The following is a 14,136-nucleotide window of genomic DNA, read 5'->3' on the forward strand; positions in this document are numbered from 1 at the left end:
GAGGTAGGCTTGCCTCCTCGCTTGGCAATGCCTAGAGGCAATTAGATATGTGAGATTTGAGTTTAGGGGAGAATTGGAAACTGAGGATATGTATTTAATATAATCAGATACATGCACGCTTAATATTGTACACAATATACATATATTACATAATATATATGTATTAATTGATGACCTGAGCGTTGACAAGATCACAGAATCCTCATTTCCATCCTCAAAAGAAACTGATGCAGGGATGTAGAAATTTCCAAGGCAAAGGTAGACCATGAAGGCAGAAGGGTCCTCAGTGAAGTTAGTTGTTATGCAGAGGAAGTTCTCCCAAGGATACTGTTGGAGCAGGTTTTATTAGCTGTATTTTATCAGTCAAGCAGAATCAAACTCGGAGGGTTCATTTTCAGCGGCTGAGTTCGAAAGCGGGCATAGGCATCAGGGTTCAGTGAGCTGTTCTCCTAAATGGGATAGCATCATCTCCAGAGAAAATCAGATCGACAATGACCTGGTTTCTGAGATCCACCCCCACACTGCAACTAAAGCTCCAAAGTAATTGCTACCACTTCATAGACTTAGGAATTCTTTTCCTCAATAAAAGCTCAGGAAAGCACAGACATCTTTTTTTGTGTGCTTAGAATTATTTCTTGTTAAAATCTATTAAAATGATAGTAACAGAATTTCAAAGCCACCCATAAAGCGTTAAAAATAGAGAAAATGGGGGATTAAATAAAGGGGGGATCTCAATTCTGTAAACTCGGAGGTGGAAAGAGGGAGGAGAAGAGAGGAGGCTAAAATGAAGTACATCAAAATGTTATCAGAAATCTTGCTAGATGGTTAGGATCATGGTCCTTTTCATATATTTTTATATTTAACACATTTTCCTACTCATCAGGAAAAAATGTTTCTTCTGAACATAATTCTTCATTTCTTTCTGCACCGCCTTTGGGTATTTGTCCACATGTTTACACACGTTGAATCAGCATGTGTGCAAGTCTGTTTTGCTTTCCTCAGTTAACTCTGTACCATTTTGTTGGACAGTTTCCACATATAATGACTAGGTGATATGTCATTGAGCTGGGGGAATATTCATTAACGTTTGCTGCTCTGCATTTTCATCATACCTGGACTGACACTGGAGGGCCCTACAAGAGGCAGTTCTTTTTTGCAAGCTTTGCTGTTACCGTTATTGTAGACCAATTTGTCGAGAGTGTCATCCTCATCCAACATTGTTTCTCAGACTTCTGTGCTGCGAACGGCATTGTTTTTCTTCACTATAAGGCAGGCTTTTATCTTGTGGACAACATGGTTCCTGAACCTACTTACAGTTTTCCTTTGGCTTGGGCTACTACATAATTCAGAGCTTTATTTATGATCCTCTCTGTTAGCAACTGGGAAGAGCTTATGTCCTGAAGATCTGCTTTTGGACTTCCCACCTCTGATCTCACTCAACTCCAGTGGCTTTATCCATAGGTTTAAAACCTTTTCTACTGCAATTTGCATAAGCTACCTGAGTTGTTTGGGAACAAGATGAGGTATCTCTAATGAATTGATAGCATTTGTTCTGAATGTTTGGCCTGCAGTATCTTGTTTAAACCTCATAACAGCCCTAGGAGACAATGACTGGCATGCTGCCCACTTACAGCGGAGGAAATAGGCATAGAGAGATTCAATAGTGCGTCTGAGGTCACACCTGCTCCAGAGCCCATGCTTGGAGTCACATCTTAAAATAGGAAATGTGTATGTTCCTGGAACATTGCACAGTTAGCCTGTTTCCAATCACCTGCTATTATACAATCCCCAGAACCAATTCTGTTCTTACTTGAAAACGTCTCTTTTTTCTTTGAAAGCCTTAAACTGCTTTAAAAGGGGGCAGTATTTCTCCTCCCATTGAGATGGAGAAAAGAAATGAACTCGCAGGGGGAAATAAGACAAAAGAAGGGCCCTGATATTGGAACCCACCTGGTCAGGAAGGTCCTCCTGGGGCACTGAGGAAGCTGCGCTCCCTGGGGATTTCCTCTCCTTAGGGACCGCCTCTTCTTTTTTATGGCTGAGCATTTCAGAGGACTTCAGATACGCAATCTCATTTCATCCCGACTCAGCTCTGCCAAAAGAGAATTCTCTCCATTTTACCAAAGAGGAAACTGAGGCTCAGGGAGTAGAAACAATTCGTTCAAAGGTTAAGTGAGGGAGGAGCCAGCATTCAAACTCGACCCAACTTCTCTTTCTACCCACGATGGGTAACTCTGCTCCTGCAGGCAAGCGCCAACCTGGAAGGAGAGGGTTAGGCACCTCGTTATGAAGTGGCAGAACTAGGACCAGGGACATGGCTGCTTTGACCCACCCGCAGATCAGATTTGGAAAATCTCAGAGCTGTGCTTCCTTTCTTTATTGTGGAAATTGTAAACAGGCTCCCACAGACCCTGGTGCTGAACCGGTCCAGGAGCTACAGCATCCGCCTGTGTTCTCTTGCCATGTCTTGATCTAGCAGCAGGCAGAGGAGTGAGTTTTCCTGGGGCTGGGCTAGCTCAGGCTGTGCAAGGCCACAGCACGGGTTGGGAGACCTGGTTTACAGCCCCTAGTAGGTGCCCAGGGCCAACCCTGAACAGCTGTGCCTGCTCTAGCAACTTCAGTCTCCTTCTGTAGAGAAAGATACACGTGGAGGAGTGATAGAAACTCAGGTCCCGCCCCTTCGGGTGACCCCCATGCAGTCGTTTCCTGAAGCTGCCATAACAAGTTCCCACAAACTTGGGGGTTTAAAGCAATAGAAATGTATTCTCTCACAGTTCTCCCAGAAAACCACACTCAACGTGTTGTGGGGCCATGTTCCCTCTGAAGGCTCTAGGGGAGGATCCTTCCTTGCCTGGTCCAGCTTCTGGGGTCTCCCAGCTTCCCTTGACTTGTGGCCGCATCACTCTGGCCTCGGCAATTGTCTCTATATGGCCTTCTGTCCTGGGCGTCTCTTCTTATAAATGATTCTTCTTCTAAGTCAGTGGATCTAGGACCCTCCTAAATGATTTCATTTCAAGATCCTTAACTAATGACATCTGTAAAGACCCGATTTCTGAATAAGGTCACATTCTGAGCTCTCAGGTGGACGTGAATTTTGCAGGGGACCCTTCAACCTCAACAGTCACCTGGGTTACAGTGTGGTTTTCCCAGCACCATCTCTGACAGGTGTCCGACCTCAGCACAGGAAGAGAAGGCTCTCCTCTGGTGTCTGGGTGGGGCGAGGCCTCAGTGTTGGGGCTCTACAGAGCAGGTGCTGCTGGGAGTGACGCCATACACACGGGCTGCTCAGTGCACACGTGTGCAATACAGCTCATGCGCATGAACCCCTCACCATCGAGGAATGTGATCACTGTGCTGGCTGGTTTTCTGTGCCTTCTCCATCCAGCCTCTTCATCTCAGTTGTTTGGTGATCCTCACTCTGTGTCAGGCGCTGTTATAAGCACTTTATCTATTCCTCATTCAATTTTCACAGCGGCCCCCTGAGGATGGGAGGCCCAGCATCTCCATTAGGTACATCTCTGGGCCTGTTTCCTCATCTGAAAAATGACATGATCTGTCAACTCCTTGGACATGGTTCTTTGGGTCTAAGGTGAAATCTAACAGAAACTGTCACATAGCCCTAGCTGGTTTTGCTCAGTGGATAGAACGTCAGCCTGCAGACTAAGGGGTCCCGGGTTCTACTGTGGTCAAGGGCACATGCCCGGGTTGCGGACTTGATCTCCAGTAGGAGGCGTGCAGGAGGCAGCCAAACAATGATTCTCGCATCATTGTTTCTACCTCTTTCTCCCTCTCCCTTCCTCTCTGAAATACATATTTAATCTGTCATGCAGAGGGGGTAAGTCACTGGTCCAGGCAAGTGCTGGTTAGCTTCAGAGCTGGGATTTGAACTGGCTCTAGCATCTGCGCCCTTAACCACGGTGCTGTATTGCTTCCCATTAAAAATATATTCTCATGTAAAAAATGAAAAATACAAATATAAGCATCTCCTGACCATGTCCCAATCCCAAACCACCCCCACAACCAGGTAAGCACTACTCTCTGCTTTCATGTCCTTTCTCCTAGACCAGTGATGGTGAACCTTTTGAGCTTGGCGTGTCAGCATTTTGAAAAACCCTAACTTACCTCTGGTGCCGTGTCACATATAGAAATTTTTTGATCTTTGCAACCATAGTAAAACAAAGACTTATATTTTTGATATTTATTTTATATATTTAAATGCCATTTAACAAAGAAAAATCAACCAAAAAAATGAGTTCGCGTGTCACCTCTGACACGCGTGTCATAGGTTCGCCATCACTGTCCTAGACCTTTGTTACATATTGGCATATACTCATATGTCTACGCATACTTATGAAACTTCATTCTATGGGATGCTATCAAACTTGCAATATGCTTCAGTTTGGTTTCCAATTAATCATATGTTCTGAAGAGCTCTCCATATCTGTAGGTGTCTTTGCCTTCCTTCTCTCTGACTGCTGGGAACAATTCCATGGAATGCATGCACCACAGTTTACTTAACCATTTCCCTCTGGGGGATATTAGTCAGGTGTCTGTGTTAAAAACCTCGATGAGTCCTTTGTACACTTCCGCACATAGTTCTCTAGGAATGATCACAAGAAGTAGAATTTCTGGGTCAAAGTATTCAAACTGTCTTGAAAATTGTAGTCCTGTTCTGCCAATTGATTGATTGATTGACTTGTTTTCTGAGTGGCCTCCTCGTGCAGAACACGGACTTTGGAGCGAGAAATACCTAGTTTCCTACCCTGGCTCCGATAATTACCAGCTGTGTGACCTTTGGCAGAGCAGTAACCTCCCTGAGCCTGCCTTCTGGAATTCCTTTGACAATTGAATGAATTGACTGAGGGAAAGTCCCCAGAACTGTGTCTGACACATAAGGTTTTTATCAGATATTGATCCTTTTTCCATTATCTCTTTCATTTTCATGTTTTCTGGCCCTTGAGATTCCCTGTCTTGTAGCCCTAGTGTATGACAAGCTCTGCAGCATCACTTATTGCTACCAGTATAATGCTCAAAATTCGAATGCCCTCCCTGCTAATGCCCAGTTTTGGGACCTTGGACAAATGAACCTCTTAAACCCCATTTTCCCTTTTATAAAATAGCGCTAATTTTGGTTCCTCCACGTAGGAGTCCATTGTATGGATTAAATGCATTATGAAGGCAAAGAGCACACTGTCTGGCCCATGGTAAACATTAAGAAAAGCCTGAACACAGAAAACAGTTTTAGCATTCTTTATTGTCTACTGTGCACCTTGGGATTTGCAGTAAACGGTCAGCTCTGATCCCAACTCTTGAGGAATATATTCTAAGGAGCTCTATAAAATATTTACATTCCAGGAGGAATCAATACTTTTTCTGTGTCAGACAGAACATGAGTTGTAGCGTGAGCAGAGCATAGCATTTGAATAGTGCTTTATAATTCACCCAGCATATTCATAGCAAATGTGTGGCAGATTCATGGCAAATCCCTTTAACCAGTGCACAATCATGTGGGAGAAATTGTTTTCCTTCTGGTCAGATGGGGAATTCAAGGCTTAGAGAAGTACACAGACTTGCCCACCTTCCTGTGTGTTGTTCCTCTGACTCTCTCTCTCTCTCTCTCTCTCTCTCTCTCTTTCCTTTCTCTTCTCCCCCTCTCCCTCCCACTCTCCTCCACCATGTGTGTCTCCATCCTTCTCTCCCTCCCTCTTTGTCTCTTATTCTCTCCCTATAAGTCCATTTCCCTCCTATTCTTTCCCTCTCTGAGTCGTACTATGTATTTTCTCACTCTCTTCCTTGTTCTTTCCCTTCAATCTCTCTTTCTCTCTCCCTGTCTTTGTTTTACTGGGTGCTTACCTCCATCTGCATCATTCCCTCCCTCTCTCCCTCCCTCCCTTGCTTCCTCCCTCTATCTCTCACTCTCTCTGTCTCTGTTTTCAAAATTGCTCGGCATTGTCTCAGTTAAAAAGTAAATATTAGCCATCAGTCTTTTTAAAATCCAATTCACAGTGACTACTACTGGTAGAAATAATTAACACAAATTAAACTCACAACAGCTGAAAGCATACAGGGTGAAATTTGTAATTGACTAAGAATCCATGATGACTCCAGTCTTCTTGGCCAGTTTTGGATCTCTGCACAATTTTGACCCAGATGCACCGGACTTGTGGAAATAATCACCACAAAAGAAATGTCAAAAGAGCAGGAGTTATAAATCAGTAAAATTTGTTATGGTTCGAATGCTGATCAATGAATCAAAGCCTTATAAAATTTAAACGCCAAAGAATTGATCACAGTGAAAATGGTTTACAAAAAAAAAAAAAAAAAATGGAAACAATTTAACTATGCTATGCAAGACATCAATCTAGGAATTAAATTAGCTTAATGGAGTTTGCTCTGAAAAATGCTTCTTTATTGAAAATGCATTAAATTTTGTGTTCACAAACTTAGAGTCAAAATGTGATTGATTCTAAGCCACTTCCCTAAAGCCAGTTTTAGACCATCCTGTGCTGATGGCAGGTATAGTTTCTGTGCATGTTGAATGGCTCTTGCCTGAGCAGGTGCTTGCAAAAGTAGTCATGCCTCAGTGGTACCAATTCTTGGACCCACGAGTACCCTTCACCCATGAACAGCATACCATGTCTGGGTGCTTGAAGATGGTCTGCATCCCCATTGCTTCCTGCCCAAAGCAGTCATTACTGCCACTACAAGCTCCTGGTTGTGCATTAGGATCTGCAGTTTCCAGAACACCTTCATTTCTGTTTCATCCATCGAACAGCCAGCCCTGAGGAAGAGCTGTTATTCCCCATCTTGCAGATTAGAAGCTCCAAGAGGTCCCATACAAGCTGGCAGAGGCGGATCTGAACCCCATCCATGTTCCACACTTGCCTATGGAACATGACTGACCTAAATGGCTGGGTGATGTGTTTCCTTCCTGACAAGGCTTTGAGGTGACCTAAAAAAATACATGCAGTGATCATCAAAGAGATGTTTACCTTTCAGTAACACTTGAGACCTCCAACACACACACACACACACACACACACACACACAGGTTTTCATTAATTCATCAGAACAAGTCAATGTCTTGTTCAAGGCTTCTTGAATGTTAATGAATGGATAATTAACTTTAGCTATATAATTAGCCTTTAAATATGCTAAATATGACCCTCCCCCCCCCCCCCCCCCCCCCCCCCCGAGAGCATCTGAAAACATGCATGAGGAGATGAAGAGCTAAAACCGGAAACTTTTGATTAGGAAATGTCAAGCCACTTGACAATGCAAGCTCCCCTTCTCAAAAGGGCCATGGTCTCCCTTTGTGTTGGGGGAATCAGATTTGCCCACAAACAGTCTTGGGTCTGGAGTGAACTTTCAGGCCATCGTGCAGTTACAAGAAAGGCTGACTGAGGTAACGGGGTCCTGTCTACACGCTCCAGCGAGCTGTAGCCTCTCCAAAGCCGTCGACAAACCTGGCAGGAAGCTGCTGGGTTAAAGTCGCAGGGGCACATGTGACAGTCGTCCTTACTTTGCTTCTTTGCAAATTTGCAAAAGGGAGGTCTTATTTCCCCCTCTCACTCTGAATCACTGTCATTTTTAATCATTTGCTTCCCTTGAGGACTGCTGGTGACAGGAGAGGGTGACAGCACCCACACAGCCTCTACCAGGCCTGGCAGGGAGGTGGGCATGTCACGACACCAGCATGGCACCCATTCGCTTCTGTTTCAGCCCCCGTGCTGGGGAGCCCAGGCGTCGTTTCATTTGTCACCATTGTTTGAAGAAATGATCAGCCCTCTGTAGGGAGTAGAGTTGGCTGGATGGAGTTGGCTGGTAGGGGCTCTGTCCTGATCTTTGAGCCTCCTCCGCCCAGTGGGAGAAGCACTTAGCTGGTGGCAGCTATGTGACCTCAGCAAGAGCTGGGGAGGGGGGGACAAAGGCAATTTCCTCTTGAAAAGCAGGAGGAGAAAACTCGGAACAGAGAAGCACACCGGGCTCCTCGCCTGTGAGTCCTCAAGCACCTAGCTGACTGCTCTGAGTTCTGAGGCCGCTTTCGCGCCAACCTTTCATCTCTGTGATGCTTCAAACCCAGAGCTGCCAGTAGCCACGTGGCAGTCTAACATATCGCCATCTCAGCATCCCAACTCCAGCGCCCAGGTGCTTCTGGTCTAAATTTGGCTTCAGTTTCAGGCAGCCTGTTCCTCTTCCTTACCTTTACCTTCAACATGAAGCCTTGGCCATCCACGCCTAAACGTCTCCCGAACAAATGGGCCAGACACGTCTTCTGTGGGGTAACTCCAGACCGTCCACAACTACGCATGTGCTGGGAAAGAGACACAATGAAGCCGAACAACCCACCAGATCTTTTCAGACTCTATTCTAATCTCATCCTTGCTTCCTTTTTCATATCCTTGGGCTTGATGTATAGCTGTAGCCCCCAGTATGAGTTTCATAAGCAATAGGCAGAGCTGCCTAGTTAATTTCACAAGTCTTATGGATCACGTGGTCATGGTGATTATTCTGTGGCCTTGGGTATCAGACTGTGTAAATCCAAAGGCTGTTCTGACACTTCTAAGCTGGGCGGTGGTGAAGAGTCGCTTTACCTCTCCGTGACTCAGTTTCTCATCTCACAGTGGGGATGGCAATAGACGTAAACCTGTGCATAGTGAGAAGGAGTAAATGAGATAATGCATATAAAATACTAAGGACTGGATTTGTCACGTAGAAAGCATGAAAGTTGTGAGCGCCTTTGTAAAATCTGAATTTGATTGGATGCACCTGTGTGTCCTGAGCATTTGCTATGGGCCGGTTACTGCACACACACTTTATTTATATGACCCCCTTGTTCCCAGCAGCCCACAAAGGTCAGATATTGTCCACTCTGTGCGCAAAGACTTTGACCGCAAAGACTTTGACCACTCTTGAGGATGTCAGCGATTTTTAACTTATTTCTTTCTAACAATGGGAATATGTTTCTTTCAGTTGAGGAAAAAGATTTGTCATGAAATACAGTATTGATTTGCTGAAATCTGTGCTTAATGGTTTAAACCACCGTTAGACATGTCTAATTGATGGGTACAGTTTTAGATTTCCACCCCAGAAATGTGATGGGCTAATAGGAGGGGGAAAACTTTCACCCCATGAATACCAGCTTATGGCCTTGACATTTGAATGCCCCTGTGCACGCATCGGTGTGTGCTTCTGTTTATTTTTGGAGGAATTGAGAGTAAAGATTTGGGTGAGGCTTGGAAAGTCTTAATAAAACCCAGGTTCTCAGCATCTCCATGGAAACCTTGATATGTGAAGTACAGGCATTGCAAGCACGCACTTCATCAAGAGGACAAATGCTGTCCATGACTGACGTCTTCAGGAAACACATGTTATCCAGTCTCCACTGCCCTGTGAAGAGTGACAGAAGGTGACTGCTGGCTTGTGAAATGATAGAATCCCAGAGCTGATGAGCATCTCAGCAGGACCACCAGCCACACAAAAGAAGGAAGTGACATTCCTGAGGACGCACCATCAGCCAAAGCTGGACTAGAACCCAGATCTCTTCTACCTGCTCGTCCACTGCTCCCCTCACACCCCTACACCCACCACATACAAACCGACCTTTGCAATCTCCCCAGCCCCTGTTTCCCCGGGTCTCAGTTTGCCGGCTCTCCAGAGAGGCTGCTTCCTCAGAGGTTGTCAGCTCCGGATCACCATCACCATTGACAAAGCTCAGCTTTCTTCCTCTTCTGCTTGGATGCTCTGATCCCCTTTTAATGCGCTCAGAGTATAAAACCACGTCTCCAATCCTGCAGCTTTGGATACAAGCTTCAGGGTCTTTCTGTTGGTGAGATAAGCCTTGTAGGCTCGCTCCAACTCTCACCATTACAGAAACAAAAAATTAAACCGAAGAACGCAGCCGTAAACCTTCCAAATACTTTCATTCCCATAGGGCATCTTTCAGCAGCTGTCTCTGAAAGGAGGCAGCATTTTACGTCCTCTCCCTGCCACTTTTATTTTTCTTTGCTTCACTGTTTTATGTTTTCTTGTTAAAGAGAGAAAGGCAGTCATGTTGAGAAGTTGCCAAAGAAGTGGAGTTATCCCCAATTTCATTTTCCTACCTACTTTAGAATTGAGTTTCCATCCCCATGTTCAATGGTGGTCATTCCTGCCTCGTTAAATAACTTAAAAAATTGGAAACAATATGCACAACAGCTAAGAGATCTCGGGAATGAATGAGGCACAGCCGTGCCATGGAGGGGATTTATGGCGCTGGCCTTTTGGAGGGGACGTGACTGGGAGGGGCATAGAGGACTTCGGAGATGATGAAAATGTCCCATACCTTGATCTGCATGATGATTTCAAGTATGTGTGCATATGTCAGTTTTTATCTAGCACTTTATTTTATATGCATCCTACCTCCATAACAGTAAATGTATCCCAGGAAAGTGCTACATTTGTTGACATGAAACATGTTCACTGTGTGTGGTGTGAAATGAGAAGAGAATGCAATTTGTGAAATAGTTTGCCTGGTAAAATTCTATTTGGGGGGTGGGGGGTGGTTAAAACAAGGGTTGACAAACAATGGCCCATGGGCCAATCTCTTGTTTTACTGGAACAGAGCTGAGTCCATTCGTTTATATATTATCTGTGGCTGCTTCCTTCCATGCTGTGCGTAGTTCCTAGTGCTGCCATAACACATCCCACAAACGGTGAGGGTTAAACAACAAGGTTATTTGTCTCATAGTCCTGGAGCCTGGAAGTCTGAGGTCAAGGTGCTGACAGGGCAGTGCCTCCTCCGAGGGCATCAGGGAAGGCGCTGCTCCGCCTCTCCCCCAGCCTCTGGTGGTTCCTGGACCTGTGGCAGCATCACTCCCACCTTCCCAGGGAGTCTCCCTGTGCGTCTGTGCCCACACCTCCCCTCCCATGAGGACACCAGTCATAATAGAGGAGGGGCCCTCCCTATTCCAGGATGACCTCATCTTAATAATAACATCTGCAATGACCCCATCTCCAAATAAGATCATATTGTGAGATGCTGGGGGTTAGGACTTCAACATATGAATGTGGGGGGAGGGAGACACAACTCGGCCCATAACGTGTCACAACGGCAGAGTTGAGTCGTTGCAACAGAGACCCTATGGCCCGCAAAGCCTAAACTAGTTATTATCTTGTCTTTTCAGAAAAGTTACCAACCCTGTTTTTAAAAAGGTGTGTGTATGTGTGTGACTCTGTGCATGTGTGTGCACATGCACAAAAAGTTTGGAAGATTGGGCCTGGGCCAGGTAGCTCAGTTGGTTAGAGCATTGTCCCAATACACCAAGGTGGGTTCAATCCCCATTCAGGGCATATACAAGAATCAACCAATAAATGCATAAATAAGTGGAACAACAAATCAGTGTTTCTCTTTCCCTCTCTCTCTTTCTTCCTCTCTTTTTTTCTCTCTTTCAAATCAAAAAAAAATTTTTTTTTATTATGGAAGGTTGTTCACCAATACGATTGCCTCTGAGTTATGGAATTATGGGCAATTTTAATTGTACTTGTATTGTTAGTATTTTCTACATTATTTGGGTTCCTAAAAATTATTACATTATATTTTTGTAATATGAATACACAGTAAGCATGTTTCTTTTGGGAGGAAGAGACCTTATTCTTATTGAGTCCCTTGCCTGCCTGCCTGCTACTCCCGAATCGTCCTGCCCCTTAATAGTTTATTGCGTTCTGATGCAGCCTTTCTAAGTAGGCCGCTGTCCTCCACTGTTGGGAGTACTAAGGGCAACACTTAAACCAGCAAACTCAACTGTTTACTCACTTGGGCATAAGGGTTCTTCACGTCTTTATTTAGCTGCCTCTTGTAACTTGGAGAAAAAAGTTCTGGCTTTTATCTCTTCATTAAAAATAGATCCTTTTATGATGAGAGGCTGGAAGGGCCCTGAGCCATTGTCTCCCATGGGAAAGAAAGTGTGTGGTGCTGGATTGGGCTGGGAGCTGGGCCCTGAGATGGTACCCCGCCTTTCCCATGACTCCCTGGTTTCTTGTCATTGCAGGAAACTGGACGCTTTCATCTACGATGCGGCGGTCTTGAATTACAAGGCTGGGCGGGATGAAGGCTGCAAGCTGGTGACCATCGGGAGTGGGTACATCTTTGCTACCACTGGTTATGGAATTGCCCTCCAGAAGGGCTCACCTTGGAAGAGGCAGATAGACCTGGCCCTGCTCCAGTTTGTGGGTGATGGTAAGACCGTGGGTGACCCCCTACTTTGGGGGACTTGAGGCCCTTGCACTTTGGTTTCCCTCCCCCCACTTTACTGGCTTTCCAATGGATTTTTATGTGATGAACTTGCACACTAAAAGTATTTATTGAATGCTTATCACATGATACCACCGTTCTTTGGGTTGCTTATAATGGAAACCAATTATAGATAGCCATATTTTTAAAAGACATTTATTTTGGGGATGCAGAAGTATCCATCTCAGTGAATTTAGAAAAGAGTTGAACAAATAGATTTAGAGGAAGAACAGCAACTGGGGCAGTCCTGGGGCCTCAACGGCACAAATTCACAGGTTCTCTCTCTCTCTCTCTCTCTCTCTAGCAGTGGTTTTCAAGAGGGGGGACAACTTTGACCCCCCGGAGCACTTGGCTATGTCTGGAGACATTTTTGATTGTCATGACTCTGGAGTGTGTTTGCCACTGGCATCTAGAGGATAGAGGTCAGGGATGAGGGATGCTGGCAAACATCTTACCATGCTCAAGACATCCCCACCCCCATATCTCAAAACACAGAATTATCTGAGCCCAGATGTTAGTAGGACTGGAGCTGAGAAAGTCTGCCCTGGAGCAGTGACATTACATAACCAGCTCATATGTCCCAATCTCGAGTCTCTCAATTCCAAGTTCCAGAGGAAGGATTCCTGGAGCATTTGGGGTCAAGGACCCATCAGGACTGAAAAAAAAGGGCAAGGTTATGTTGTACCAACATAACAGCTCTTGCTATTATCCGAGGAATGAATGAAACAGAAGCAATTTCTAGAAAAGGAATCGTGAGCAGAAAGCTCGTGGGCTTCCACTACAGTTCACTTCTTGACTTTCTATCATGCAAAAAAAAGTTTCCACCCTCTTGGGGATTATGGCATTCATGGAAGCTAATTGGGTCAACTCTTTCTAGCAGCATTTCCTGCTGTCTGTCCTCTGTTTCATAGTTGGTGATCTCACCATAGCCTTTGCCATGACATCGTCTTTACAATTCTGCCATGGCTCAGATGGCAGGCTGGTTCCCCTCTCAACTGCCAGCATGAGATAGGAAAGACAAAGCCAGCAGAGATGGCAGGTTAACAGTAAAAAATGAGAGTGTGAGTAGGGTACAGACACACAGGACACAGGGCAGCAGCTGTATTCAAGAACGAGGGGAAGCTACGGTCAGAGTGGTTACGGAATATGCTATGCCTGCCTAGAGCTGGGACAGGAAAATCTGGCGACTCCTGTGGCCAATACATTGAAATGGGCAGAGGTTAGTGCATAGGGTTGGTGTGAATTGGAACCAAGTACATCATCCCTTGCAGCTTCTTTCTTCTTTCAGAATGAACCCCGATTCTCACAGTGCCATCAAGAAATCTAAATGTGTTTTATATTTAACTCCTAAATATACATCTGATTCTCTTAATTCCCTATGGAGCATTAGTGCCTTCCTCAGATCTTGAGCCACGTTCTCCGCTGTGTAACAGTGCTTTGTGTCCGTGTGGGCCAGCTACGGCTGTGAAACCTACCAGTGGTTCTCAACCTTCCTAATGCCGCGACCCTTTAATACAGTTCCTCATGTTGTGGTGACCCCCAACCATAAAATTATTTTCATTGCTACTTCATAACTGTAATTTTGCTAGTGTTATGAATCATAATGTAAATATCTGATACGCAAGATGTGTTTTCAGGGGTCGCAACCCACAGGTTGAGAACCGCTGCGAGAGGCATACACATTCATTTTGCTCATGGGAGTGCAGGTGGAGTAGAGGAGCCTCGCCGCAGGCTGTGATGGCTCCGGTGACTGTACTCCCTCTGCAAGTCCCTCGTCAGCTGTGTGGTCTGTGTTCCACATGTGTCTATTCTGGGTCTCAGGCTGAAAGGCCAGCAGCCACCTAGGAGAAGCTCTTGTGTTGTCT

At 45.2% G+C, this 14,136-nt stretch overlaps 1 protein-coding gene across 2 annotated transcripts in view; it reads left to right on the forward strand.

Annotated features, from left to right (window-relative positions):
- Positions 1–14,136, forward strand: part of GRIN2A (glutamate ionotropic receptor NMDA type subunit 2A) — a 392,774-nt gene that overhangs the window by 338,183 nt on the left and 40,455 nt on the right. For both annotated transcript variants that reach the window (XM_070412996.1, XM_070412997.1), the window contains one exon: positions 12,030–12,217. In XM_070412996.1, coding sequence (XP_070269097.1) covers positions 12,030–12,217 — 188 coding nt within the window. The remainder of the gene's footprint in view (positions 1–12,029; positions 12,218–14,136) is intronic.

This window comes from Myotis yumanensis, unplaced genomic scaffold (assembly GCF_028538775.1).
Source record: "Myotis yumanensis isolate MYYU_CA2020_CCGP unplaced genomic scaffold, mMyoYum1.0.hap1 SCAF_4, whole genome shotgun sequence".
NCBI lineage: Eukaryota > Metazoa > Chordata > Mammalia > Chiroptera > Vespertilionidae > Myotis > Myotis yumanensis.